The sequence below is a fragment of the Ambystoma mexicanum genome, chromosome 1p, assembly GCF_040938575.1.
Source record: "Ambystoma mexicanum isolate Mex_15411 chromosome 1p, UKY_AmexF1_1, whole genome shotgun sequence".
NCBI lineage: Eukaryota > Metazoa > Chordata > Amphibia > Caudata > Ambystomatidae > Ambystoma > Ambystoma mexicanum.
In genome coordinates this window covers 802631323-802659291 of record NC_090921.1, presented here as the reverse complement: position 1 = coordinate 802659291, position 27969 = coordinate 802631323, and the positions used below count along the sequence as shown (strand labels likewise).

General features: G+C 44.9%; 1 protein-coding gene across 4 annotated transcripts in view; it reads left to right on the top strand.

Moving 5' to 3' along the window:
• The window catches only part of MRPS21 (mitochondrial ribosomal protein S21), a 222627-nt gene that overhangs the window by 94580 nt on the left and 100078 nt on the right, over positions 1-27969 (top strand). For 2 of the 4 annotated variants that reach the window (XM_069652091.1, XM_069652116.1), the window contains exon 2: positions 21854-22007. In XM_069652091.1, the coding sequence (XP_069508192.1) occupies positions 21925-22007 (83 nt within the window). In that variant the 5' untranslated portion in view covers positions 21854-21924. Of the gene's footprint in view, positions 1-11318; positions 11411-21248; positions 21408-21853; positions 22008-27969 lie in introns of all 4 variants that reach the window. The other 2 variants (XM_069652099.1, XM_069652107.1) reach the window with 2 other exon arrangements.

The window sequence follows — 27969 nt, the reverse complement described above, 5'->3', positions numbered from 1 at the left end:
ACGCAGACAACCCCAACTCATCTTCAAGATCACCTCCATCCAAGGCCCAAACAACACCCTTAACAAATGCCTCAGTGACATATATACCTGGATGACAAACAACAATCTCAAGCTAAAACCGACCAAAACAGAAATGATGATCTCCCTACCAGAAGACCATGCAACACAGACATACCCGAGCTGGCCACCATGCATGGATCCCCCCTGCCCCAAAAACAGGGATTCCTAATGGACAACAGACTCTCTCTAGAACCACAAGTCAATGCAATAACAAAGACCTGCTTCTACCTCCCAAAACTAATAGGAGGGATACTCCCTTACTCAACTTCCCACACAGAACCCTCACAATCATCTCCTTGGTACTATCAAGACTAGACTATGCAAACAGCCTCTACCTTGGAATGCCAGAAAGCCTCACAATAAAACTACAACGCATCCAAAATACCTCGCAAAGACTACTCCTGAGACTAATTAGAAGAGACCACATCACACCAGCGCTGAGTCTGCACTGGCTACCAGTAAAAAAAATATTAATTTTAAAGCCCTATGCATTGCCCAGAACTCACTACACAGACAAAGAGCCCAATTTCTCCAAGCTAAAATCAACCGTTACCAACCAGGACGAAACCTAAGATACATCAACGACGTCCAAACAGAAACAAAACACTACGAGAAAAGGAAATTCAGACGAACTGCGTATTCCTATTTGGTAGCCAAACTATTGAACTCTGTACCAAAGGAAATAACAACGGAAGATACCTAACTTTCAGAAAACTACTGAAAACCTGACTATTCCACTCACCAACACCAGCACAAAGACGCACATCCCCACAAACCATACACTTGGACCAAAGCAAACATGGGAATACGGATTGAATACCCAACAATAAAACCACCTCGCAGCCAGAGCCAAACGTAAACGTAAATTGAAGATTGGAGGTCTTCAATTTGAGGTCTAACCAACCCTCTCCTCTTTTCCACACCTGCATACCTCTCACCTACCGCACACGGCCAAAAGGGCCAGCAAAACTACACACCCAAAAACATGCACACCAACCTACCGCTAACCATTACACAAAACGAAATAGTTGCAAACAACAAATTACCCAGACACTGTACACTACCCCTCTAGTGCACACAACAAAGCGCACCCAGAAAGCTTGCACGCACAGACGCCAGTTTCACTGGTTCTGCAAACATCAACAGAAGAGCACAGCCTCTGTCCTCTCTCTCACTAACCAACTCCACCCACTTTTGTTACAAAGCCAAGTGTGCGCCTCGAGACCATGAAAATGGCAGCACTGCGCAGTATAAATCACCATAACATAACTCAAGACATCAACAAGCTCTCAAATTCATTTTGATTTATATGAATTACAAGCTCACACTCTTGTGAAAAAAGCATCAATAAACACAGTTCAGTAATCAGCAGCTTGGCCGAAGTGATCTACTGTTAACGAGACAAAGGCACCTTCATGTGCTCAGACTGGAGAAAATCTGCTCTGATGGCTGCTTCCAGACGATAGATAGACCAACCACTGTTCCACATTTCCTAAGAAGTGCTAACTTTGGATGCTGCACATAAGGAAATCTCTGAGCAGGAAAATTACCATAGGAGGTCAAATATATGGATTACTGGTTTCCCGGAAGGAGTGGAAAATGGTCACCCTGTGGACCTATGTTTTGCCTAAACTACTGGACCTCCCCCTGTGGAAACTACTGGAAATACAAGGGGCTCATCGCACACTGATCCCCAAATCCAGTGCTGGTCAGCCCCTGTGCCTCTTAAGGGTTCCCGGAGAATGAAATGCTGATGAAGATAGCTAGAGACCTTGGGGAACTGAAGTTGGGGGCATACGTGCAAAATCGTGCTTTTCAATGACTACAGTAGGGTGGTCATTGCGCAAAGGAAATTAATTTCAGATTCAAGGCAATTGGTAAGAGACAAGAACTTTTGTACTGTATGGTCTATCCTGATGTATTCAAGATCGTCATAGATGGCATCATGCGCTCCTTTTAAAGATCATCTCAATGCTTATTCTTTCTTGGAAGGCTTGCAGTCTACGTGCAAGAGTACTGCACAGACCAGCAGTCCCAAGCTCTGAGCTATGTCTTCTGTTAATAATTTGACTTGGACTTTGGCATGTATTTGTTGTTACTTTGTGTTGTGTTTCGGCTGTGAAGTTTACAGTAATTTTAGTGAGGGGAAAAATGTTGCCTTATTTATCGAGTATTCCTTTTCTGTTACACTGCTTTGTGAGGCCACATCATAATACGCATACAGCATTAAAGGGGCCCTTTCCTCTAGCCTGGCTGGACGTTACTTCTGCTCGGTTACCGAGCCGAACATGGCATCACTGTGTGGAGAGTGGTGTGGACCTACTCAGACGCTGTTTGTCTCTTCCCGAATGGGCAGATCCCTGATCCCTTGGCCACTGCGCGGATGCTCTCCTGTCAGGCTTCTTTTCCGCCGTTGCGGTTGTGCTGACTCATGCTGAGTGCCTGCTTCCCACCTGTCTTGAGGGGGGGGGGGCGGGGTTGCATGAAACAGACCTGATTGGTACCCACTTGCTGAATGTCTATAGCAGAGGTTAGTGTAAATGAGTGACAATTGGTAGCGGCTCATGTATGTGAGTGTTTGCTCCCCTGTGGCTTGCCAGGTAGGACGTCCTAATCCGTCTGCAACATAAACAGATTTGGGTAATTTGGATTATGTTTGTGTGATTTCTGCCAGACTTTGGGAGCGTCGGCTACTTACATATTCATTAGTGAGTCAACATGGATGCTCCATGATCTATTACCCTGACACAATCTTTGACACTTGTTTATGGTCTTTGTGTTTGTGTAGATGGGTTGATTAAGTTGTGAGTTCATGGTTCGGCTATCTTTCTGGAGACATGATGGAGCATGGACTTCCATCTGCAGTACTGGCACAGCCAAAGACCATGATAAAATGTTATGATGTGGCAATCCTTGTATCGACAAGAGACCGATGTGTCTTCTGCTGCATGTGTTAGCTTTCCTCCAGGAGACATGGAGACATGATGAACATTGTGTGCTAACAGAGTTCTTGTGATGGGCTGGTTTTTCTTTCTTTTTTTTAACCATGGTTTTTGACTGTGTTTTCCCCTTATTTAATATGTTTGCTATAACCCCTTTCCACTTTCTTTTTGATTAATATATTGCCTTTTCATTTCTTTTGGTTTCATAGCAAAGGTTTATAATTGGACAAGTTGTACTTTATGGGGATTCTCCCCCGCCCCCTACTTTTCTCCTATTTTTGCTTCTGCTAGTATTGGGTCAGTTAGAGGGTGGATGTTGGTTACCCTTTTGCCATTTGGCGCTCCAGTTGTGTAGCATGCGCTTTTCTGTTTTGTCTTATTTTCTTTAGTTTTTCCTTTCATTCTTCATTTTATAATGGTATTTGTGCGCAGTTCTGCTGTGTACTTGTATTGCGTCATTGGTGCTGTATTTTGTGCATACTTCAATTGGAAGTCTGCAGCCCGTTTGCACTGACCACTTGCTTTTATGTATAGTATGTTGTGTTGAGGGTTTTGGGTGGTAATAGCTTTTTGCTAGAGTGGGCGTGATGACTTGCTGCTTGTGATTTCTGAATTTGAATGTGAAGGGTGTTATTAGACTGGTTAAGAAGAAAAAAAAATACTTTTTAAAAATGTGTTTTTTAAAAGAAGAATATAGGATATAGGGGGTAATTAGAACTCTGCCCGTCTGGGGGGAAAAGTGCCAGTATTTCCATATGCCAGCACTTTTCCGGCCAGGAGAGTACAAGTTTGCCGGTGGGGGTTAACTGATTTACATAGAGCTGGAGGTATATCAGGCCCCCACTGGCAGAAAACAGAGGGTAAGACCGACATCGGTCATACCGGGAGTCCCCTCCATGGAGTTCAATGGGACTTGATTTACTGGTATTCCCGCCGCCTGTAATATCCCGTAATTCTTGGATGTCCAACCGAAATTACCCGGGGGATATGACCCCCATAGTGTTTCTGCAGTAGATTCCTTTAAAATTGGAGCAAGTGCATTATATTTTAAAGAGGTCTCTAGTACCTTTAGCAAGTAAATCCAGTGGGGGTCCTTTTTGCTTAAGAGGGATCTAAGATACAAATTTGAAAGTGTGGATTTGGATGATAGAAAATAGGTGCTTGGTACTATTGAATGTTTACGCTCCGAATGTGGCACAGGGCAAATTCTTTAAAAAAAAATAGTTGGAGTACTGAATAATAATGGTGATGTGGAGACTGTGATTGGGGTGGGGGACTTTAATCCAACCTTGAATGCGAAGGCTGATAAATCAAGTGCAAGTAGTTACCAAGCTGAAGCCAAAACCAGGAGAGGGCTCGTAGAACTTATGAATAGGGACCTCTTCATGGATTAACTTTTTTCTAGTTATTAAGGGTCTATGTGGAGATGTGTATAATGCTAGTATAGGGAGTGTTGTGATCTGATAATGTTAGTATTGCGTTGGCTTCAAAGTTTTAGACAGTTCGATGGGAGGCTTGAAAGGGAGAAAGCTGTGGCGGTTTAGCAAGCAGTTACTTTCATATTTGGATTTTGTTGAGTCTGAAATCTTTCTGATTTTGTGGGACAAACGGGGGATCTGACGATAATCCATCTGTTGTTTGGGATGCTTTAAAGGCAACGATACAAGGTGAAGTGATTCTATGTCAAGACCAGAGGCAAACATTATGCTTCAACTTCCTTTATTCTCCCCATCACGGCATATTTAAATCTCCATATTTCTTCCCCCCTTTTTTTAAACATTAAAACTTAATCCAAAAAATCAACTGCACCACAAGCTTCTGGTAGTTCATCAGTCCAACCTCCTCCCCTGAGTTCCACAAGTCACTTCCTGCCCGTGTCCTTTCCTCTTCTTCTTTTTTTCTGCTCATCATAAGATAAGTACACATTTGTATTGATTCCGAGGGGTAGGAGCTTATTATTAATGTTTGTGATAGTTTTCTGTATACAGGAGGCCCATTTGTGTTAGTAAGCTGACACCTTGCAAGTTATAATTGGTGCACATGGAGTGTATCACATGAAAGAGTTTAATTTGTACTGCAGCGTTAGTGTGTGGTGTAGTTGTTTTGCAATCTGGGTGAGTAGCCAGACCTGTGAGGACCGACCTCACTTCAGGGCCCCCTGCTGAACTCCTTATACCCTGTTGCTTCCTGTTACTGTGTTGCATTCAGCGCAGCGCAGTCCGAGAAGCGAGCATGAATCGTCCCGATACGGGCGTCCTGCATGAGCATCATGCACGCTCGCACAGGCATAGTACAGCGCAGGAGCCCAAAGCAGCACGGGCCAAGCGTGTATCTCGGCGGCAAAGATGTTCCTTTTGGTATTGAAGCAGCGTATCGGCGAGCACCCCCTCATAATGAGATAGTGGGACCCTCCAGGAGGAGCCCAGAAGCATGTTGCAGCTGACACACGGAACAGAGCTCATTAAGTACAGTGCACATCTAGCACTGTGCCCCAGAGACCAGGGGCATTGTTGGGATCTCCTTACATGAAGCAGCATCCAGCTGACTGGCAGATAGTCTGAGTTGGTAGTCATTATGTCCTGGTAGTCATTAGATCCCCACTGGGTTCCTACCTGCCACTTCTGAGAGGAGGTGCCATTCAAATCTCACCCTTCAGGTGATCAAGCACTGAGTATATAATTTGGAGTGACTCGCATCAATGGAGTCAGAGGAAGGGAGTGAGGGGAGCCATGAGCAGGTGTTTCTAGATGACTGTTTCAAGAGTTTTAGGAGATTCTCTGGTCGATGCAGTGGCCCATGGAGTGTTGCCACTTCTGTCCTCATTCTCCTGAGCAGGATGGCATGGTTGACCTTGTCCAAAGCAATCGTCTCCGGGGACAACCTTGGTATTACTGATCAGGCCCTGGCCTGGTTGACCTCCTTTCTCACCGACCGACCCTCTTGAGTCCAACTGGGGTCTTTCCTCTCTTCTATCTCTCTCTCTCTCTACTTGTGGTGTTCCCCAGGGGACTAACCTCTCTCCCTGGCTCTTCAAACACTACCTGGCACCTCTTGCCCACCGCATCGCTACTTTCTGCTCCAATTTTCAATGTTATGCGGATGATACTCCACTCTCTTTCAGGCTCCCCTCGGCCACCTCTGCTTCTTCCATCATACCAGACTGTCTGGCCACAATTCAGGAATGGTGTGCCGCCAATGATCTCTGCCTTAATGCCAATAAAACTGAGATCCTCCTCATTGGGACACCCGCTCCATCCTTTCCCCTCCAACTCTGCCCTCCCACTTCTTGTGAGGCTAAGAACCTTGGTGTCCTCTTCGAATCCACCCTCTTCTTTCCTCACAACTGACGTCCCTAAGAAGTCAAACTATAGCTGCATGTCCTCACAGGTATTCTTCCTTTTCTCCCTTTCTCCTAGAAGCTCACAGTCTCCAGAGCTCTGGTCCTCTCTAGGCTGGACTATTGCAAGTGCCTCTTTCTAAATCTTCCTGCCTCTACTCTTCAATCTTGACAACTTATCCAGAAACAGGACTGCAAGACTTCTTGGCCTCAAGCCCAGGGATTGTATCTCTCCAGCTCTGAAATCTCTTCACTGGCTCCCGTGGACCGCTCTACCTCCAACTTTCTCTTCCAAAACATCTTCCTTCTCGACCTATCTGCTCATCCACCTCCAACTCTGAGGGTCAGACAATTCTCCAAGCAGAGAGTTGGGGGCAGCTCTATCTCCTCGGCTGCGAGCTTCCTCTAGAAGAGCCTCCCTGCCTCTCTCATACTTGAGCAGAACCAACACCGGTTCCCGAAGCAACTCAAGACCTTCCTTTTCTCTTCCGCTTTCTCTCTTCCTCTCCCCTGCTGATGCACCTGACTGCTCCGTGCACTGGCCAATGGGTCACCCTCTGAACTCGGGCCAAGGCTCCTGCAGGTCCAGTTGCCCTTGCACTGCCTCCGGGCTCCCCAGCACTTAAGGGTCTCTATCTGCAACCCTACAGTCCCTTCTCTCTGCACTTATGAGCCACCCCCTGGCTGCACATGTGAGTGAGCTGCACTTCCCCTTCCCACATTTGCACGATCTGAATGACACAAGGCCTACTAAGATCGTTATTTTGTCCTCCCTGGTTTCCCCCTCCTTGTCTTTTCGCGCCTAGAAACACTTTTGTACAGGCGCGTTATAAATGCCACATCATATATCATATATCAAGAGAGACTGCAAGCACTAGAGTGTCTAATTGGGGATGGCTTAAAGAAGGGCCCTCATACTAAGGTTAGCACGTCTTCCAACCTTCCTCACGAAGATGTAGCTAGGAAAAGGAAAGCTTCCTGAGACTGTTGATCCTTTTGAAAAGCTGAAAGCAGCTTTCATGAAGCGGTTGACCGTGCCGAGCCTCCTACCTCCTTCCGTCCCCTGGGCTTTAAAATACAGGGGATGATGAAGATGAAGCGGACCCAGAGTCTGACCTTTCAGGCCCCATGACCTCTCTGAAATCACAGAGTGGAAAACGAAAAGCGAAAGTGAAGCACTTGGAAGTGCCCAAGGATGAGCTGTCAGATATGTTTCGGCACAGAGGCGATTGTGCACCAAAGATCCAATGACTGGCTGCCTTCGCAGAGAGTGGCCTTCTACATGGCCCACAGATTCCTGATGGAGAAAGCAGTGTGGTTGCGCGTTCGGTCAGAATGCCCTTGGCCAGACCTGCCAGGGAAGGTGGTGGAGACCCCTGAACTCGATCCAGAAATGATTACGTTTGTGTCTAAAAATACAGGGATCTTAGGAAAGGTATGGACAGGGCCTGGGGAGGATGCCAGGAAAAAGTATTGGATCCGGCAGGGCCTAGCAAAAATGATGGATCTGACAGAGAAAGCCAGGGACACTGGGGAACCAGTGGACCCCGAGACATTAGCTGATTGGGCGCAGAGAGCCGCTTGCCTGCTAAGGAATGCAAACGGTGCCATATCTTCTGAAAGAACGAGTAGTCTTTTGTTGAAGATTGATTCAAAACTAGGAGATTTGGCGTCTTATGAAGCAGGCAAGGCTGCTCGGGTCCTCTTGTTTGGCGAAGCATTTGCTAAAGAGCTGGGGAGGTTTGTAGGTACATAAACAGCCCTGGAGAAAGCACAGACCTCCAGTTTCTCCTCCAGAGATTTTGCGGGGACCGGCCACAGTAGAGGTGGTGTCGAGCCGTTTTCACTCCCAGAAAAGACCTCTGAAAACACAAGGGTGCACTACTGGGAATCGGCCAACAGGATGCATTCTTCCCGTTGCGAGGTTGCAGCAGACGAGGGCACAGAGTTCGAGGATACTAAACACCAAGGAGCTCAAGCAGCTAAGGAGCATAAACTGTTATCCCCCAGTGGGTGGGAGGGCACTTATGTGTTAAGGACGTTGGCGACAGCTTTCCAGCGATGCCTGGCTGCTGCAGACAGTAGCAGGGTACTAGCTGCAATTTGCAGCGGAGCCCACTCGGAAGTTAAGACCCCAGCAGCTTGTGCAGGGGCGAGAAGAGAGCAAATTGCTAGGGAGGGACCTGCAGCAGTAGCAAGCAAGGGGGGTGATGGAGCACAGCGACAGGGTGACGGCAGGTGCTCATCAGCTGCATGTTCCTGGTGCACAAGAAGGGCAAGACGAGACCAGTTGTCAACCTAAAAGAGCTCAACGGTTGGTTGGTGTACAGACACTTCAAAATGGAAGGAATACACCCACTAAGAGATATTCTCTGCAGAGGAGATTGGTTAGTGAGGCTGGACCTGAAGGACGCATATCTGAAATTCCCGGTAGCCAAGGAGCACCACAGGTACCTGAGTTTCCTATGGTGTGAGCAAGTGTGGCAGTTAAAGTGCCTCCTGTTCGGTCTGGCTTCAGCGCCCTGGGCTTTCACAAAAGGCATGGGGCCAGTGGCAGCCGTCATGGGGGCGAGAGGTATACGGATGATTGTATACCTAGACAATAGTCTAATATTAGCAGACAGCAAGCAATCGCTTTTGGTGCAAATGGACATCACAGCTCATTTCATCTCTGGGCTTTCTGATATATCAGGAGAAGTCAGAGCTGGTCCCCAGGCAACGCATGGAGTTTCTAGGCTTCATCGTGGACACCACGAGAGCAACCCTGGAACTCCCTCTCAAGATGAGGGTGATAAAGAAGGAATCAAGATCAGCTCTGGCGAAGACAGTGATATCATTGTGAGCTTTAGCGACAATTGTAGGTCTCCAAGCAGCCTCCATCCAAGTGATATCTCCAGGCCCATTGCATTACAGACCGCTGCACAGGTCAAAGATCCGACACCTGCAAGAAAGACTGGGATACCATCAGCTGATCCCACTAGATCAAGAAGGGAGGTCAGAGTTAGAATGGTGGCTCCAGAACATGACGGCCTGTAAAGGGCGAGCGATCCTTCAGAGACCTCCCGGACTTCACAATAGAATCTGGCGCAAGCATGGCTTGCTGGGGTGCCAGGTGCGGCCGGCTAGAGACGGGTCAGCAAGTGGTCGCAAGATGAGCTTTCGCTTCACATCAATCATCTCTTGCTAGTAGGCTTGTTTGCAATAAAAGTGTTCACGAAGGACAAGGCACAGTGTTGTATCCTCAGGATGGACAACAGTTCTGCGGTAACAGTATATCAACCACCTGGGAGAAGATGATGGTGGAGCTAACCAAAGACTTTTGGCATTACTGCCTCGACCGGAAGATGTCAATGACAGCAGAATACCTACTGGGAGTCCAGAATGTGGTAGCACATTGGAACTCTAGCTACATACAAGATTAAAGCAGGGGGATGCTACACAGGGAGACCATTTGCTCGCATTGCGACCCTTCGGGGTGCCCTAGACACAGACCGGTTTGCGTCCAGATAGACAGTCAAGTTATTCAACTGGCAGCTGGATCCGGAGGCGCAAGGGACGGACACATTTCTGCAGTCATGATCAGCCACAGTACATTACACTACCCCATCCCCTTCATGGTGCTGGCCAGGACTCTAGCAAAGATCTGCAGAGAGAGGGCGGAAGTAGTCCTAGTAGCCCCGGATGGAAGTCGCAAGCATGGTTTCCAGTTCTGATGGGACATTCTATGGATTTCCCGTGAATAATTCCTCCCAAGCAGGATCTCCTGACAGATCCATTTCGAAATGTCCATCCCCTGATGAGGATGGGGCAACCACTGTTACTTGCATGCAGAGTGTCTGGAGCAGATGGAGCCTGCTGGGCATTTCAGAACCAGGTGCTGAATTTATCAAGCAGTCTTGGGCACCTTCCACCCATGGGAGCTATGATGCAGAGTGGTAAAGATAGTGCAGCTAGCGCAATGTTCATCCCGCTTCAGCCCCTCTAGTCCAAATATTGAATTTCTTGACATCTCTAGCGAGGGGAGGGAGCGTATTTCGGACCGTAGGAGTTTATAGATCCACCATTTCAGCGGGGCACGTGCAGACAGAAGGACCCCCCAGTAGGAGAACATCCTGTGGTGGTGAGGCTACTGCGATGGGTGAAATTGTGCATGCCTCCCACACCGAAGTATGCACAGCTGTGGGATCTCGATGCAGTTTTGCGGCTCTTTATGAATTGACCACAGAATAGATATTTCAGATCAACAATTGTCAGGGAAACTAGCAATGTTGCTATATCTTGCGTCCTGGAGAAGAGTGGTGGGCGTGAAGGCACTGGAAGTAGATGGGAAGACCTTTGCTCCAGGCAGAGTATATTTTGCTGTTGCTAAGCGGACAAAGTGTCACTCTAAGTTTATATCATATCCCTATTTTTAAGAGCAGCTGAAATTATGCATTTATAACTATAAAAGAATACGAGGCTAGGACGAGAGCAGTGCAACCGCAGGCCGTGTCTCAATTGCTTATGCGCAGGAAGCCGTATAAAGCCTTAGCAGCAGCGTCTATAGCCAGATGGGTATGAGAGATCATGACTTTAGCGGGCATAGATGTTACTCGTTTTGGGGCACACTCGGTGAGAGGAGCCGTAGCGTGCAAAGCTCTTAGTGCTGGAGCTGGCCTTCGAGAGACTTTGAAGACAGTTGACTCGTCCAGCAATGGTACTTTTTAGACATTTTACCTTAAGCCGATACCGAATATAGTGGCGCCAGTGATTGATAGCTTTGCACCAGCATAATGCTTACCTCCGATCTTGACATAGAATAAAGATTACCCCTGCTATAGCGCAGGGAGTCTTGATTCTATTAAAGACAGAGAGGCAAGCATTATCCTGCCCAGTTGCGCAAGTACTGTGCATGTCCTACTGTGATCATATTTTTACAGCTGTTTGATTGTACTTTGCGACTTTGAAACCCTCCCTAATACGTTTCTTTTGGTTGGCAGGAGAGGACCGGAAGGCGAGCTGAGCGCCAAAGGGCAGCAAGCCCGCAGGTCATTAGTTTGTTTACCTACAAGGGCAGAAGTCTGGCGAGCAGGTGAGCCATTTTCAAGCATACCAGTTTGGTTGCAGAGTTGTCAGTTCAAGGTTTACTGAATGTCAGTGGGAAGGCATTAAAAAAATAGGGAAGGACTTGGGCAGGAAGTGACTTATGGAGCACAGGGGATGAAGTTGGACTGATGGATTACCAGAGGATAAGGTTCGTATGGGAGTTGCCGTGCAGTTGATTTTTTGGATTGAGTTTTAATGTTAAAAAAATAATAATAATAAATTGAAAGAAATATGGAGATTTAAATCTGCTGTGATGGGTAGAATAAAGGAAGTTGAAGCATAATGCTCGCCTCCGTATCTTTAATAGAATCTAGACCCCCTGCGCTATAGCTGGCGTTAAACTTTATTAGCTTTGCATCTTATCGGAAGAAGCAGAGGGAGACTGATCTTATGAGACTTTTTGTAAGACTTGAAAATGTGTTTAAATTGGCTGAAGAGCAATACAGTGGTTCCCCTGCTGTGGATAATGTTTTCTATGTTTGGTAAGTGCTTCCTGGATTGTGAGCTACGTTTTGTTTGAAGGCAGAGAGAGACTTGTTCTATACTAGACAGGCTTTTTGGGAATGAGGTGAAAAGTCAGGCATGTTACTGGCAAGCTGACTACTAAAGGAGAAGGTGAGGCAGGTGCTCTTTATTGTGAATAATGAGGGATCAATCTTGAGAAGGAATGAAAACATTTTTGGGGCATTTGGACGGTATTATGCTTCCTTATATTGTGATGATGGGATGTAGGTGAGTACTTGCGTCAGATTGATATCCCTAGTTTGGATGATCATGACAAGTCCTGTCTGGATGTGGAAATAACTCACCAGGAAGTTGTGGGTTCTATAGAGGCGATGGTATCTGGAAAATGTCTGGCACTGGATGGATACCCGATAGAATTCTATAAAACCGTGAGTCATATTCTTGCCCTTTGCCTAGTGCAACTATTGGAGATTGTGAAAAAGGAGGCAGTTAACAAATCTATGCAGTCTGCGCTTATCACAGTCATCCCTAAACCAAGAAAGGACCATTCTGACTGTGGCTACTGTCTCCCAATATCACTAATGAACGCAGATGTTAAACTTGTGACAAAAATGGCTAAGTAGTTTGCTCCCGAAACTGGTTCACAAAAATCAAACTGGATTTGTAAATGGTAGATACAGTTATGATAATCTGTGAGTTGTTGAATGTGATTAATTTTAAGAGACATTCTGCGGATGCTTATGCAGCTGTTGGTATTGATACTGAAAAGGCATTTAATAGGGTGAACTGGGGGTATCTTTGTCAAGTTTTGATTAAAGTGAATTGTGGTCCACGATTCTTGCAGCTTTATGAGGCTTTATATAGCAGAGCGAGGGCAGCGGTGACTGTTAATGGCTGGACGTCTGAGAACTTTGTAATCCAAAAGGGGATGTGCCAGGGATACCCTCTGTCGCCTATATTGTTAGACCTGTAAATAGCACCACTAGCGATTGCGCTTAAGACGCATCAAGACCTACGTTATTTCTTTTGGGGATTGTAATTCGAAGGTGCTTTTATATGTGGATGACCTTCTGGTGTTGATTTCGGATCCAGAACGTTCCTTCCAGGAGTTGAGGTTGTTGTTGCAATTATTCGGAAATGTTTCAGATTATAAGGTTAATTTCTCTAAGACATTGGTCTTCCCGATTTTGCTTATTGTGTCATAGTTGTTTGATGTTGAGCAGAACGTGTGGGCTGAAGGGGGATTCAGATATCTGGGGATTCAGATATCTGGGTATTCAGATCACCAGGGATGTTTGTTTGCGCCTTGTTGACAATGTTGAGCTTAAACATGCGAAGATAGATATGTTGTGTCGTAAATAGCAAAAATCAAAATTAACACACTCTGGTAAAATGAGTGCGATTTAAAATGACCCTGCTCCCAAAGTTATGTTTTTAGCATGCTTGCTCTTCCTAGATTAGTCTTGGAAATCAATACGTCTCCCAGCACGTTTTTATGGGGAGAAGGCGTGAAATTGCGAGTCTCAAAAGGTGTTCCTCATAGACCTGTGCATCTAGGAAGTTTTGGCTAGCCTTACGTATTGTATTGCATCATTGGCTCTCGTTGGATCATGTTTATTGTGCGCATTGGGCAGTTTCTCTACTTCCTCTTGATACTCTATTGTATGACAAAAAATGATTACTTGTTGGCTCGACTACGCCATTTATAAAACATGTTCTAAAGGAATGGAAGAGAAGCAATGAGATTCGGGGGTGAGTCTTGTCTGTGGAAGAACCCGGCTATTAAAGTGAGAACTGCACTCTTTCTTGGATTTCTTGGCAGAAGACTGGCATTTGGAGGATAGGACATGTCCATAATGGCCAGTGTATGCTTGATTTTGAGTTCTTGCATTTTAAGTACAAACTGCTGTTGTGTGAATTTCGCTATTGTGGGTAAAGGGACTTGTTTGATGTGTTATTTCACCCACAAATGTGACCCACTTACGGTTTTGCACTTGTCTAAGTGTATGTCCCACTCTGCTTCCTTGCTCTATAAACTTATTATGCCCTCGGAGTTCAGTTTGGCCTCTCAGTGTGGTAGGAATAACTGGGATTCAGATCTAGGTTATAGGATGACTAGCATTGAGTGGAACTGCATATGTGCGGGTCCAACTAGATTTAAAGTTGACTTGGATATGCGTTATACGCAGCAGCGGATTACTCACTACATGTACTAGTCTCTGGAAAATGTGGTCCTGTAAATTGTGTCAAGATAATATCTGTTGGAAATGTAGAGGAGATGTGGATACCACTTTACATTTGTCTTGGTTATGTAGGAAGGTTCAGTTATCTTGTGGGATGGGGTCTTCCAGCGCATAGATCTAGTACTGGATCTTCTACCCTGCATGCCCTTGGTTTGCGTGTTGGGTCTGTTCCCTGCTAATACTGCGTTGTCCAGTGCTCCAGAAGGAAGTATTTTACTCCCTGTTTTTTAAAGTTGGGAGTGAAAATGATTTTTATGGGAGTAAAAAAGGAAGTCCCATTCCTAACAAGTAGAAATATTTTAACTGCAAGTCAGAAATGGTTCTGCACTAAATATTTCTTTGCACCCAGTTATTCATGCTCATTAAAAGATTCATGTGCATCTCTTCAGATCCGGCAGTAATAAAAGTTGCTTCCTCTTGCATAATGCATACTACTGGTCCAAAAGTATTTAGGGAGCTGTGTGGGTGAAAGCAGGGGCACAACCTCCCCTACGTGTCAATTTCCTGTTTGTTTGTTGAGAATATTTTTTACTCCCCGTTTTTTATTTTTTGGGAGTATTTGCCTATAGTTAGGGAGTAAAAGTGGCTGATAAACCCCTTATCTGTAGGGCTGGTGTTGTCTACTGGTATATCTGTAGGGCTGGTGTTGTCTACTGGTAAACTCGTGTGGGCTTATAGGGCTCCCTTCGTGGCCAGAAAGCATATTTTGAAGTTTAGGAAAAGTGATATTAGTCCCACTATTGATGATTGGCTGCATAGTTTGTCGCTACTCTCTGGTAGAGAGAAAGTTGCTTTCCAACGACTGCAAAGCATGTATGATGCTATTTGTAGTGCTTTTAATGATTCATATGTTCCGTTCTCACCCCCCTTTTTTTTCTTCCTCTTTCCGTTTCCTTATGTAGTGATTGATTTTGTTACTCACACTTACTTATTGTAGCTATTTGTTCCTGACGTTTGTGACTTGTTGTTGTCACTCTTTTGTTACATAAATATATATATTTTAAAGTGCTAACGAGGTTCATATGTATTATTTAATGCAAGAAAAAAGACAAGACTATTGTTCTAATATGCATAAACTGCTTGAGAAAACCCAAATGCGACGTAGGAGTAAAAAAAAAAAGCACACAGCTTTTGTAACTACTGCAAAACTACCACACATTGGAAAACATAAAAAAAGAAATAGCAGATCGGTAATAGAAAAATAAATGAAAACACACACCTAATTGTATTAGCCAAAATGTCAACATGAAGTAACTTAAACATCCATTGGGCCTTATCGATTAATTGTAGCCAGGCTTCTATGCTGTTAAGCCACCTCTGCCCATGACCCCTGCCACATAAGCCTTTTATGCATTTGGTTGCTTTAACACTATGGGGGTGGGGTCGGGGGGAGGTGTTGAACTGGATTATTTCACCTGCCCCGTTCCTAAACCTGCATAGCCAATCCTTCGTGTAACTTCTCAACTGACTCACTCTATATTGCATTTGGCACATGTCCTCGTGGATGGCTTCTGCCGCACCTCTGGTGCTTGGGCCCGTTCCAAACCACAGCCCTGAAGTCATTGTGTACGTGTTCTCCAGCTCACACCCTGTTGTTCCAGTACATAGTGTTCTCATACACCCTCTCACGCACTTTAGGCTCACCTGCGTTTACATGCTCATTTTCGACTGGATATTGCCACGTTGAAAGCCGTTTCTAGAGGGCTAAATTAGCATGCATATATTTCATTTCATATTAATGCTATTTTGTTTTTTAACCCCCATTCCAGCTTGGGCTTGATTAAGGGTTTGCTAGTTTTTTCCAGCACTTTTTTAGCTCTACACTTTCCTTGTCACTTCCTGGCATTCTAAATGTGTTTCTGCCGTCAGTTACCAGGAAGTTTTATTTGTTTTTATTTTAGAGTGCAGATTACACTGCTCATGCGACATCTGTCCAAGACGTATTCCTGCATGTATGTTTGTATGTAGGTGATTTTTATATTGTGAAAACCTAGCTAGAAAGAAACGGGGCGCTGTACAATGGAGGGAGTGGTACATAGTGGGTTGTGGGGGAATAATGTCATTATATGCTCCTCATTTGCCAGTGACGTGCTCCATTAAGGGAGCAGGGTCTTCAGTACTTTCCTGAAATGCAGGTCTGCGAGAGCCAGCTTGATGTTCACATGAAGGTTGTTTGACAGTGGGGTGTCCTAGCAGGAGAATGCATGTTTTCTTGTCTTCTCCTTCTTGCACTTTTTGGCTTAAATTTTGGTGATCTCTGTTTTTGCCTTGTCCTGAGATGATGATCTTTTCAGTTATGTATGATGGAATCTTACACATTAGAACTTAGTAGGCTATGCAGGCTGTTTTGAAGGAGATGAGCTTGGAGGGGGAATCACCAATTCCTTGAGGGTGAAGGAGATGTAGTTACGTTTCTTCAGTCCTGCGATGAGGCGTGCTGCAGTTTGCTGGACAGCTTTCAGAAGAGCCTATTGTTGGTTGGACACCTGCCACAAGGGTCTTGCCACCATCTAAGTGGGGGAGCACCCGGGCCTAGACGACAGACATGAAGCTCAAGACAGTGTTTGATTCAGTGTAGGAGTGAGAGCTAGTGCCAAGCTGTTTGTGTCTTCTTATCGATGTGTGTTTTGAAGAAGAGGTTGCAGTCATCCCTACGGCAAAGCCGAAGGACTTGGGGGCAAGTTCGGGGGAGAATCCGTCGAGATCCATCTCTATCAACAAGTTTTGAACTTGGGTGTTTTTGGTGGCGCCTGCAAGGTGAATCAATTCTTCATAGGGTTGAATTTTAGGTAGGCACTTGACATCCACTACTGAAGGGTGGAGAGGCAGTGTTTCAGTAGGTGAATGTCGTACAGGCAGGTGGCCTTCAGTTATAGCTGTTTGTAATCTGCATGCTGGTGGATTTTGATGTTGGATTCAGCAGAGTATGTTCCAAGTGCATAGCTAACGGGTTTAGGATGTCACCGTCGTTCTGGGATCTGCAAGTGCTCAGCTCCACGAGCTAGTGTCTGTTGGTGAGGTAGACGTCAAACCATCATGTTATTTAATATTGTTCATCAGCGTGCATTGCAATTTAGATACGCTCTTGTCAATTGATAGTGCTATTATCATACAACTTGGAAGCACTTGTTTTGGATGTTTTTATGAATGCTGCAATGATGATAGGCGAATGTCTGGCAGACCCGGATTCAATCCTGCAGATCTCGCACAGTTAACATGCTGATGGGCATTGTCAGTTAGGGGGTTCTATATTGGTAGAGAAATAAACAGAACAGTTTGTTTTAATAGCATCTCTATCAACTGTGTTTTTGTTTGACATTGGGTTTACCTGACTGCACCACGTTCCCCATACAAAACTGCAATTATCTGTGGATAAGTGCATAGCCTCCATTCATTCATGATATAGTTCATGCGTAAAGACGCTGACAAACGTCCCTTCCAAAAGGATAGCCCTACTCAAAGGACATGTATTGTAGACAAATAACGGTGTGTATGTTTGAAGTTCATTTATTACATTATTAATCAAATTTAATTGTAAAAAAATAATTTGTAAGAAAATCCACATGTAACACATGGACATTTCATATATTAAAAACCAAATTTGAAGAGACACATATCACATCTAGAAAAACACATATTGTATCAAAGCCAGTGATCACAACTCGCCCATCTTTACTCACATCCACTTTCATCCCCATTCATACCATCAACCATTCATACTGAGCAGCAAAAACCGCAATTCTAATGATTCTGTTCTAAAAGCAGAACACCCATCTATTAGGGCTAGAATCCTGTTGTATGCTTACCAAAAGCATAGTTAACACTGATTTATTTTCCTCTCAAAGTTAAACAAGGCAATTGTTAAAGGAACTTACTTATGAACATATATCGATTACTGTATTTTTTGAAAAAGTGTTGAACTCAAGATAGCCCAACTGGCAACAGAGCAACAGTGGGCTCTATGATGTCTGCTCGAGTTTCGGGCACCACGATAGACATATGCCATTTCTATCTGGTGCGCCTCACATGACATATACATTTCTAGGTACAAAAACCCAATTCATGTTAACATAATTCAGCTTGATATGTAATGAGTGTCGTCCAGGTGTTCAATATACAACTTCTTCCCATTTACAAAGTTTTCATGCTTCTATAGGTCACACTGTGTTGCTGTGGAAGCCACCGAGAACAATGGCTGAGGAAAACCTGTATACACTTCAATCCAAAAGTTTGTGGTGCTGCCTTCAATTGGATGTATTCCATATGGTAGTTCTATCCTAGCTGCGAGCGCGGAGCAGGACTTCTTTGTTGGACAGGACTCTTTCTGTCTTGTAAATGTGGCCCATAAATGATGTGCGAATGTCACTTCACCACGGCCCTTTGTTGAGCACAAAAACAACTCCAAGGGATGCTGTTCCCGTTCCCCATATTTCTCCAATAGATCTTCCTCTCTGATTTACTAGTCCTTGCTGTATGTGTCCACAGACACTCGTATTCTTGATACAGGCTACACCACCGCAACGCGTGCAGAACTCACCTTCAGATTCTCAGAGTTTAGGTTACTAAATGCTGTTCACCAAACCAACCGATAGGAACAATCTGTTACATAGGTTGAGTTTCCACCCACAATAGAGTCTAAAGAACTTACCCTACAAGAAAATGCGAAAGATAACAAGGATAGTGAGCGACCAAACAGAATGTGATGCACAATTGGCCATCTTATGCACCAAATTGAGAGAAAGAGGGTACCCCGAAGATGACCGGACAACAGCAATATCTAAAACGAACATAAAAAGTTGTGAGGATTTACTTAACCACGAATCAACGAAAACTGCACCTTCATTTGTGTACGTTTCAAAATTCTCCTCTCAGAGCAACCATATCAGGAAATGCATCAAACACTAGAACATCCTCACAAGTGATGAAAGGACGAGGGACGTATTTAGGAATCCACCGACCTCCGCTTATCAAAGGAGAAATCTCTTAGTCGACACCAAAACTTAACCGAACCACGAGTGACAACAAAGAACACAGACACTTTCCCTTGCTTAAACTGTGGCAATTGTAATAACATAGTTAAAGGACCAGCAGTATTTCACCCAATCACTGGTTGAAAAAATACTTTTGAAGACCTATGCCACCTGTCTTACAGAGAATGTAATGTATTGCATACGATGCCCAGACGGGAAGAAAAATTCGGACAAGAATGAACAAGCACAAATCTTGCATAAGAAATAAGAATGCCACATCAGCAGTGGCTTAACGAGAAAGGACACAGTTCTCCCAATTGAAGTTTCAGGTGCTGCAGACAATTGACACAAAAGGCCAAAGGAAAGACTTCAAAAGATTAAGAGCACAAACGGAAGCCATTTGGATCGATCCCTTGGATGCCTTGAGTCCGAAAGGAATGAACGAAGAATGGGATCTAAATTGCTTCCTTTGAAGTAGCTTGTGAAATTAGTTGGCTAATTATCTGATTAAGTTAGAATTCGAATACTATGGCATGCATTACTTTCAATCTGCTCTTCTATGTTTCATAGCATAAATCCATAGATTGTGAGTGTTCACTGGTATATCAATTCAACGGATAACCACATGGCATAATCGAAGATTAGCCTGTGCACCGTTTTTAGTATAAATATTGTTTGATCTATTAATTTGGAAGAATGTAAAACAGTCATGGGGTTGGAGAAAGGGTCCACAGAGACGATGCGGAACACATGGTGGACATTTAGATTGTAGATATCAGTGTCGAGTAAATGAGACTAGGCAGAAGGTGCCCCAGCTTATTTAGTACTGCAGTGTACCTCAGCTAAGCAAAGAAGCGGTAACTGGTACGTTTTGGATCAGTTATTTAATTAAAGAGTATACATTAGAGTAAGTTGTTGTAACACTTTAATTGGAAAGAGACTACATAGCACTACATTGACCACCAGTTCTACATGATAAGGACTTCTATGTCTAGGACCATTGTCATAGCACCATGACACACTATTAAAGGCACGGGTGCTTGCCGGCTTTGTTTGGCACGCTGCGCACAAGCAGCAGCTTCCAGCCCTCGTACTGACCGAGATCTTATGATATTCCTACAATGTGATATGAGCACAACACAGGTAACAGGTAAGCATACAGCACCTGAAATATACCTAACTCAAATTTGATTGGCGCAAACATTTCGAGCACTACAGCCACATACTTCGTATGTTCCTTTTGCAGAATAAGCACCCTAGCAGATGTCTAGTGCATCTTTACAATGTTGGTACATTAGAATAGGTAAGACGATCTGAATCAAGCACGGGGGTGGCGTGCATAAGAGGCACTGCCATAGTATTCACCACACTGGGGGTGCACTTTAGATAATAAGCCGAACAATTTCACAATAGTTTGGTGAAATTTCCAATGTAACTGATGACCAGGGAGACATTAACACAAGGATATGAGTATAGATTTAACGGCACGAAGTGATGAGAGATACATATTGAATATGATTGTATTGTTTTTGTTTTTCTCTTTAATGTTCTCTTGAATGTTGGTCCATTGTTATTGTCATGTGGCCTGTACATAATTATGTAATGCATACGATTTATGTAATATGTATATGGTTTGTTCTTAATAATGGTGTTTGTCATTATGTTGCAATTGATACAGTATCATTGTCATGTTGGGTCCCACATTCGCCCTCATATTGGTGCATCAATGATCATGTTTTGTGTCGATGAAATGAAGCAATTACGCCATGATGAAGGACTCTTACAATCCGAAATGCGTTGGCAGCTTCACTGCATCTGCATATAAATTATCAACTGTAATTTAACGCACGACGAATTAATTATTTTTTACTAAGCAGTAATGGATAAACCAACAATTATGAATGAATAATGTATTGATTTAAAATTTAGCAAACCACCGGATTGGTAGTTTGGGTTTGCAGCCCACACCGAAGGCTATTGAGCCTAGGTCTTTTTTTCCCTGCTGTTCTATTTAAATTGCCTATTATAATTGCACAACAAACTGTAACTTATTTTGAGGCATTGGTAATATTTTTAACTGCATAGGAGTTTTTACATGTTGCAATATTACACTCGGAGCATATTGACAAGTTTATCTCTCTACTAGAATAGCAGGCCATTGATCCACAAAGGACCTAGAGCAGGGGTAACTTTCTCTAAGGGTTCACAGATCCAGAAAGCAACCAGAGTACATATACGCATGGATCAACAAAGCATTTAGAACAGATAGACGGGCACTCTGCAACATGGATCCCCAAAAGACAGAGTAGGTTGTTTGGTTACAGTCTCTAAGATAAACGGCGCTTAGCGACCAAGTACTTTGCTATAGAAAGCCTCTTTAGAGCCTATGAGCAACCTATAGATAAGTGCTTGCTAAATTTCCGTGTGTTTTTGAAGATAAGTGCCCTTTCAGCTTTAAATGTTTTGGAAAAAGGATTGGATGGGACGATGGGCCTAAAATATCATACTGGTTTATGAATAAAGTTATTTAACTTTTTTCATATTATTGGGATTTATCCTTAAATAGAAAATTGTATGTGTTTTTAAATGTGTCCCTGGAAATCAACATCCTTTGTGTTGTCTTCGTACACCATTCATACTGCCCCCACTATCAGGTCTTGTTGTACATACTTGAAGATACATGTGTTTTATTTTACATCTTTTGTGTTCTCTGTGCATTATATTTATTCTGCGATTCTTATTTCATTTTAGGTCAGAACTTAGTACCATAATCATCTACATTGAGTGTGTTTGAAGTGCGTACGTGCTGCATTGCACACACAATGGCAAACCACTTGAAGTTTGTTGCCAGGACAGTGATGGTCCAGAATGGGAATGTAGACGCGGCTTACAGAACATTAAACAGGTAATGTTTGCCAGAGGGTGTTCTCTTACAGCCCATTTATTTTCTCTTAATGTCATGTTTTGTTTTCTCAATGCATGTTTTTCTTATTTGGATATATATATATACTCAGTTAAGTGCGAAACGCGTTGTGTGCGGGTCGTTCTCGCGGGCGTCCTGCCTCTGTTTTTGCCACTGCTTTTCAGCCGTATTTTGTATTTTTGTTTTTCTGGTAACATTAAATACCTTCAGACCCATACTGTGTTGTGAGCTGTGCTATTTTTTCTTTGACCATGGTCTTTCAATTGACCGCAGAGAGTGCGGTTCATTGTTTCCTCTTTTTGTCTCATATATATATATATATATATTTCAAGTACAAGTTTGTTTACATTATCTTCACGTCCCTCTTCCTCGACCCACCTCTGGTGCAGGAACCCCTTTTTACTTTTGTTTTGCTTCATGCCCCTTTTGGCGTATGATACCCACAGGATCCTGAAATGCAAGAGTTCTAGAAATCCTGTCTGTGGCAGGGAACCTGGATGGCGGCAGGGACACATACTGCAACGGTGATCTCCTCTGAATTCTATATGGCTTCTTACCTGAGCTAGGCTGCGGGGGATAAAGACAAGGATGGGGAGGCTCTCAGTGACCCTGCTGGGCAGATTGAGCTAATGGCACACCACGTCTCTGGTGCAGGGCACTGGGTGGCACGGACGGGGTGGTTAGGTGTTGGGAACGATTTTTGTCTTTTTGCGGCTTTCCTCCCATACACTTCTATGGGACACCCTTTCTTTTTGCTTTGTTTGTACTCCTAAAGCCTTATGCTCTACTTCCCTTGTCTTGTCTATTTGCTCATCCTTGTAGGGAAACTGACCAAGTCCATAAGACTATGAATTTCTAGAATTGTTACAATTGCAACAACCCTTTAGTTACGTTTATTGTGGTTAGGATACTTTGTATCTTTATACATTTTTCTGTAGTGGCTTTTTTGTTACATTTACAATGTTCCTAGGATGGGCTGGTGGCAACAGATCTATTTTTCTATGTTTGTTTAAAACGATTTACTCGTGCACGTCTGCATTTTCCGCAAATGTCTACTAATGGTGGCTAGCACCCTAAGACGGCCGTACCACAAGGCCTTTGCCTATCATTGACCATATTGTTCTTTTGCCTTCTTCCTGCCATCTCAGGTCTGGAATTGCCATATCTGGGAAGTCCTTTCCTAGGGAAACCTGCTGCTTTGCCAGACAGAGGCGGTTTGTGTGTGTTTGCCCAGATATGGGGGTTATGACTGTCTGGTCCCATTACACATTCTGGTGCCTGAATGTCTGTTGCTGGGCAGATGTGGCTAATGTCTATCCACTCCTCATTAATTCCAATGGACAGCAACTCCGAGTACTGCACTACGGTTAAAAGATGTTGGCCCAAATGCTGGCTAGCCACAACCTGTACATCATTCCGTTGCTCTCAAGCTTGGTCCGTGCTTTAAACAATAAAATAAATCTGTTTCAGACAATTCAAGATCTTCACAAGAAAAGAGCCAGAAAAGGCGCCCAAGCCAATTGGGAAAGTCTGGATTTTTCTGGATCTAAAGAGGCTGAATAATTTCATCATCACGAATAGCATCAAAATGGAATGTCTGCAGAGAGGGATGCCTACTTTTAATCCTGATCTGGAAGAGCCATCAACGCTTTCTATGATTCACCATAGCTAAGTGTGAGAAACCAGAAGGTGTCTCACCCGCTAGTCCCCAGGGATCTCTCTCTCGGGTGGCCGGGGCATGGCCATCGCTTTTGGAGCCAGACCTTAGGGGTGGACGAGTGCAGGAGGATCACCTGGGTGAGGCAGCCGATGGTGAGATGGGGTATTCTCCCCCCCCCCCTTTTTTGTTCATCTAACCCATCCTATTTCTTGGGATTCTCTGAGGTCCTAACCCCCCAACGCTCATGCTTTTTACACAAACACTGGGGCGAGGGAAAGGGTGACTGAGAGTAACAAGACTAACTCTCATACATCGTACTGGACATGTCCCGTAAATCGGGTGAGGCAAAGTCAGGCACTTTAAGTGCATACACCTGATACCAATTAGCTCTCCTCACACGGATAAAAGGCAGCACCTAAAGAGACACTCTGAGCACGGCAGAACATGAGTACGAGCAGAACTTCCGGGGCGAAGGCAAACCTACTGGAGCAGAGCAACGGACCAAGGGACGAGAGCAGAGGGTCGAAAACCCCAAGAGTTCCCTACTGGAGGTGGAGACCTCCGACAGGCCGCAAAATACATGTGGTCTAACGTGGGGAGGAGAGCTGATTCAGCTACATTTATTGTGTTGAAAATGGATTTTTCCTTTTACATACATTTTTCCTTTATACGCTTTTGGTACAAGAGATAGGATAGGGATATGCCATTTTGATTTGACGGACTCCACTAGGACTAGTTTGTTTTTTCCGTTTGGTGGTTGAGACTACTCACATCTTAATTAAAGGGCAAATTAAAGGGCAACGTAGGAGTTTTTTCACAATTAGAAACTTCAATAAAGGTTTTACAAATTGTACCTATTGTGTCAGTGTCATACTTGTGATACCATGCCTCCCTACTGAAGGCCCACTTCCAGTTCAAGGCTCTCGCGTTCGACCTGAAGTGAGCGTCAAAGGTCTTCACCATGGTCCTTATTCCGGTAGTAGAGTGGACACATCCACAAGGTATCCATGTGTTTCCTTATCTGGACGATGGGCTCCTCAAGGCACCGTTTCAGGAGCAATTGCAGTGGGACATGATGAAGACATGCAGAACAGTGGAGTCAGTAGTGTTCCTGATAAATTGGGAACAATCGCGACTTCTTCCATTAACATTTTCATTTCATTTGGGCTCGGTTTCTCACAGCAGAAGGGAAGGTACTTCTTTCAGAAAGCAGAACACGGACTCTGCTATCAGCCCCCTGTATTCTGTACCCTGTTGGTGCAGTGTCAGGCTCCAGCTAGGGATTTTTAGCAGCCTTTAGGGCACATGGCCTCCTGCAGATTCCTGGTGCCTTGAGTGCAACTATATATAGGGCTGTTTCTGTACCACCTGTACAGGAACTAGAGAGAAGATTTTCAGAACTTTCGAGTAGATCATACCGATATCAGAAATCCATGCAAAGGAATTCGGATTGGTGGTTTCACAGCAGCAATCTTGTCCAGGGATTGCCACTCACAAGAGGACCATTAATACTGATGCCAGCAAAGTAGGGTGGGGAGCGGTAGTAGAAGGCGCAGAGGCATTGAGAGAAGTGGAAAGAACATGAAACCCGTTACTCTTCCATTGGGAAAGAGCTGGCTGCAGCTCAGAGACTGCAGATGCGCAATACAGCTGCGGCATGTATGAACAAACAAGGGGGAACTAATTCCGGACCTCTGGAATGTCTAGCACTCGAGTTGGGGGAGGGGGGCCTTGGACGAGTAAAATCTTCTGGAGATCACCGACCTCGAATAGTGTGGTTAAGGGTCGGTTGGCTTGTACTAGGGTAGAGGTTGAATGCAGTGGTTGGGTGTCGGTAGTAGAGAACGTATGGTCCCCAACAGAAGCATACATCTTCCTAGAACACACCAGACAAACTGGATACGCAAAAAAACCTCTGAAACATCAATTTGTTTTATAAGAAAGTTTATCGTCCATTTTCCATTTTTAATAACAGTTTAGGTAACAGTAAGTTGCCATTTGTCAAAAACATGTGTTCATAGAATGCTGGCTCCAAAATCTGAAGGTCTACAAAGGCCATAAATGGAGATTAGGTTTCCAACATCACATGTTTTTTTGAAGGATTAACTCCAGCCTGAACATGTGGTCTAAGCACTTCAGTCCCTTTACCATCAAGAGTGTGGCCCTCTGTTGATAACGAATACAGCAGGTTCTTTCTGTATGAATATGGCAGTGAACATCGATGATATAGCCCAGGTCAACCTTGAGATACCACGAGCTTCTGGGGGAAGGAGAGGAAAGGCAGAGTACCTCTGAGGAGGTGCAGTCGGAAATTTGACTTTTTAGAGACCTCAGAGATGTGGGCGGAGAAGGAAAGGGTGGAGTCAAAGATGACCCCGAGGTTCTTAGCCTCGCAGGTGGGGGTAGGAGGAGGGCCAAGGGAGGCCGGCCAGAGAGTGAGGGGAAAGGATGGTGAAGGTGTGCCGATGAGGAGGATCTCCGTCTTGCTGGCATTCAGACAAAGATCATTGGCGGCACACCAATCTTGAATGGCAGTTAGGCAATCAGAGATGAGAGAGGGAGAGGAGGTGACGGAGGGCAGCCTGAAAATGAGTTGTCGTCAGCGTAGCACTGGAAATTTGAGCAGAAAATGGCAATGCAGTGGGCGAGAGTTGCCAGGTATTGGTTGAAAAGCCAGGGCGAGAGGTTAGGCCCCTGGGGAGCACCACAGGTAGAGGGGAAGATAGATGAAAGGAAGGACCCAAGTTGGACCTGGGAGGGTCGATCTGAGAGGAAAGAGGTCAGCCAGGCCAGAGCCTGATCAGTGATACCCAGGTTTTCACAGAGACGGTTGAGCAGGATGGTATGGTTGACCGTGTCGAAGGCAGAAGAGAGATTGAGGAGGATGAGGACAGAGGGAATGTTAAGTCAAGGTTGGTGAGCAGATCTTCACGGATGTTTAGGAGAGCAGTTTCCGTGCTTCTGGAAGCTCTGAAGCCAGACTGGTGGTCATGGAGACAGCCAACAGAATTGGAATGGAGGTTAAGCTGAGAGATGGCCAACTTTTCCAGGAGTTTGCCAAGAAAGGGAGTAATGGAAATTGGGCGATAGTTAGCTGGACAAGAAGGATCAGCTGTGGGTTTCTTGAGAAGAGGATGCACAAAGGAGTGCTTCACAAGGGAGGGGGAAGAATCCAGAGGCAAAGGAGTGGTTGCAAAAATCAGCAAGGGCCGGAGCGAGGGTGTCAATGCGGTCCTTGATGGTTTTAGAGGAACAGGGATGAACCTGTTTTGAAGAGGCTTTCATAGATCGGACTTGTCTAGGAACCTCGTCAGGGGTGAAAAGAGGAAAGGACGAGAAGGATGGTGGGAGGGTGGCTAAAGGAGGGTCAGCAAGCACAGATGGAGAGGGAAGAGGAGGAGTGTGGGTGGAGAGGGTGGACAGGATGTCCTGGGTTTTTTAAATGAAGTGAGTGACAAGGGCATTGCAAAGAGCCTGGGAGGCAACAGGAGGGGTAGAGACTGCAGCAGGGTTGGCCAGCTCCTTTCAGATTTTAAAGAGTTCGGCCGAGTTGTTAGATGCCGCAGAGACACGAGCTTGAATGTGTGGACTCTCTTCTCGGTGAGGACAGAGCCTCTTTCTAAATCTACCTGCCTCTACTCTCCGCCCTCTGCAACTAATCCAGAACAGGACTGCCAGATTTGTCCTTGGCCTCAAGCCCTCGGATAGTATCTCTCCAGCTCTGAAATCTCTCCACTGGCTCCCAGTGGATGCAAGGATTAAATTCAAAACCCTCTGCATTGTCCACAAGGCTTTCTGGGGCCTGGGTCCAAAATACCTTCAGCTATCCCTCCACAAATACCTCCCCTCTCGAGCTCTTCGCTGCTCTACCTCCAACTCACTCAGGGTCAGTCGTTTTTCTAAGAAACGAGCTGTGGGTAGATCTGTCTTCGGCTGGGGCCTCCCTCTGGAACAGCCTCCCTGCCACTCTAAAACGTGACGAGAACCATCTCCGATTCCTGAAGCACCTCAAGACCTTCCTCTCTTCTTCTGCCTTCGCTCCCCCTCTCCCCTGCTGATCTGTTCTCCCTTGGAACCGGGCACCTGGCCACCCTCTGTCTTTTGGTCCCAGGTACCTGCTCATCCTGCCACCCTCCCGCACTGCCTCCGGGCCACCCCTTGCACTGGGGTCTGTATCTGTACCCATACAGCCCCCCCTTTTTCTTCCTGCACGTATCAGACCTACCCTGTCTGCTGCCTTAAACCTAGCACTTGCAAATTGCTGGCTGCATTACCACTGGTTGT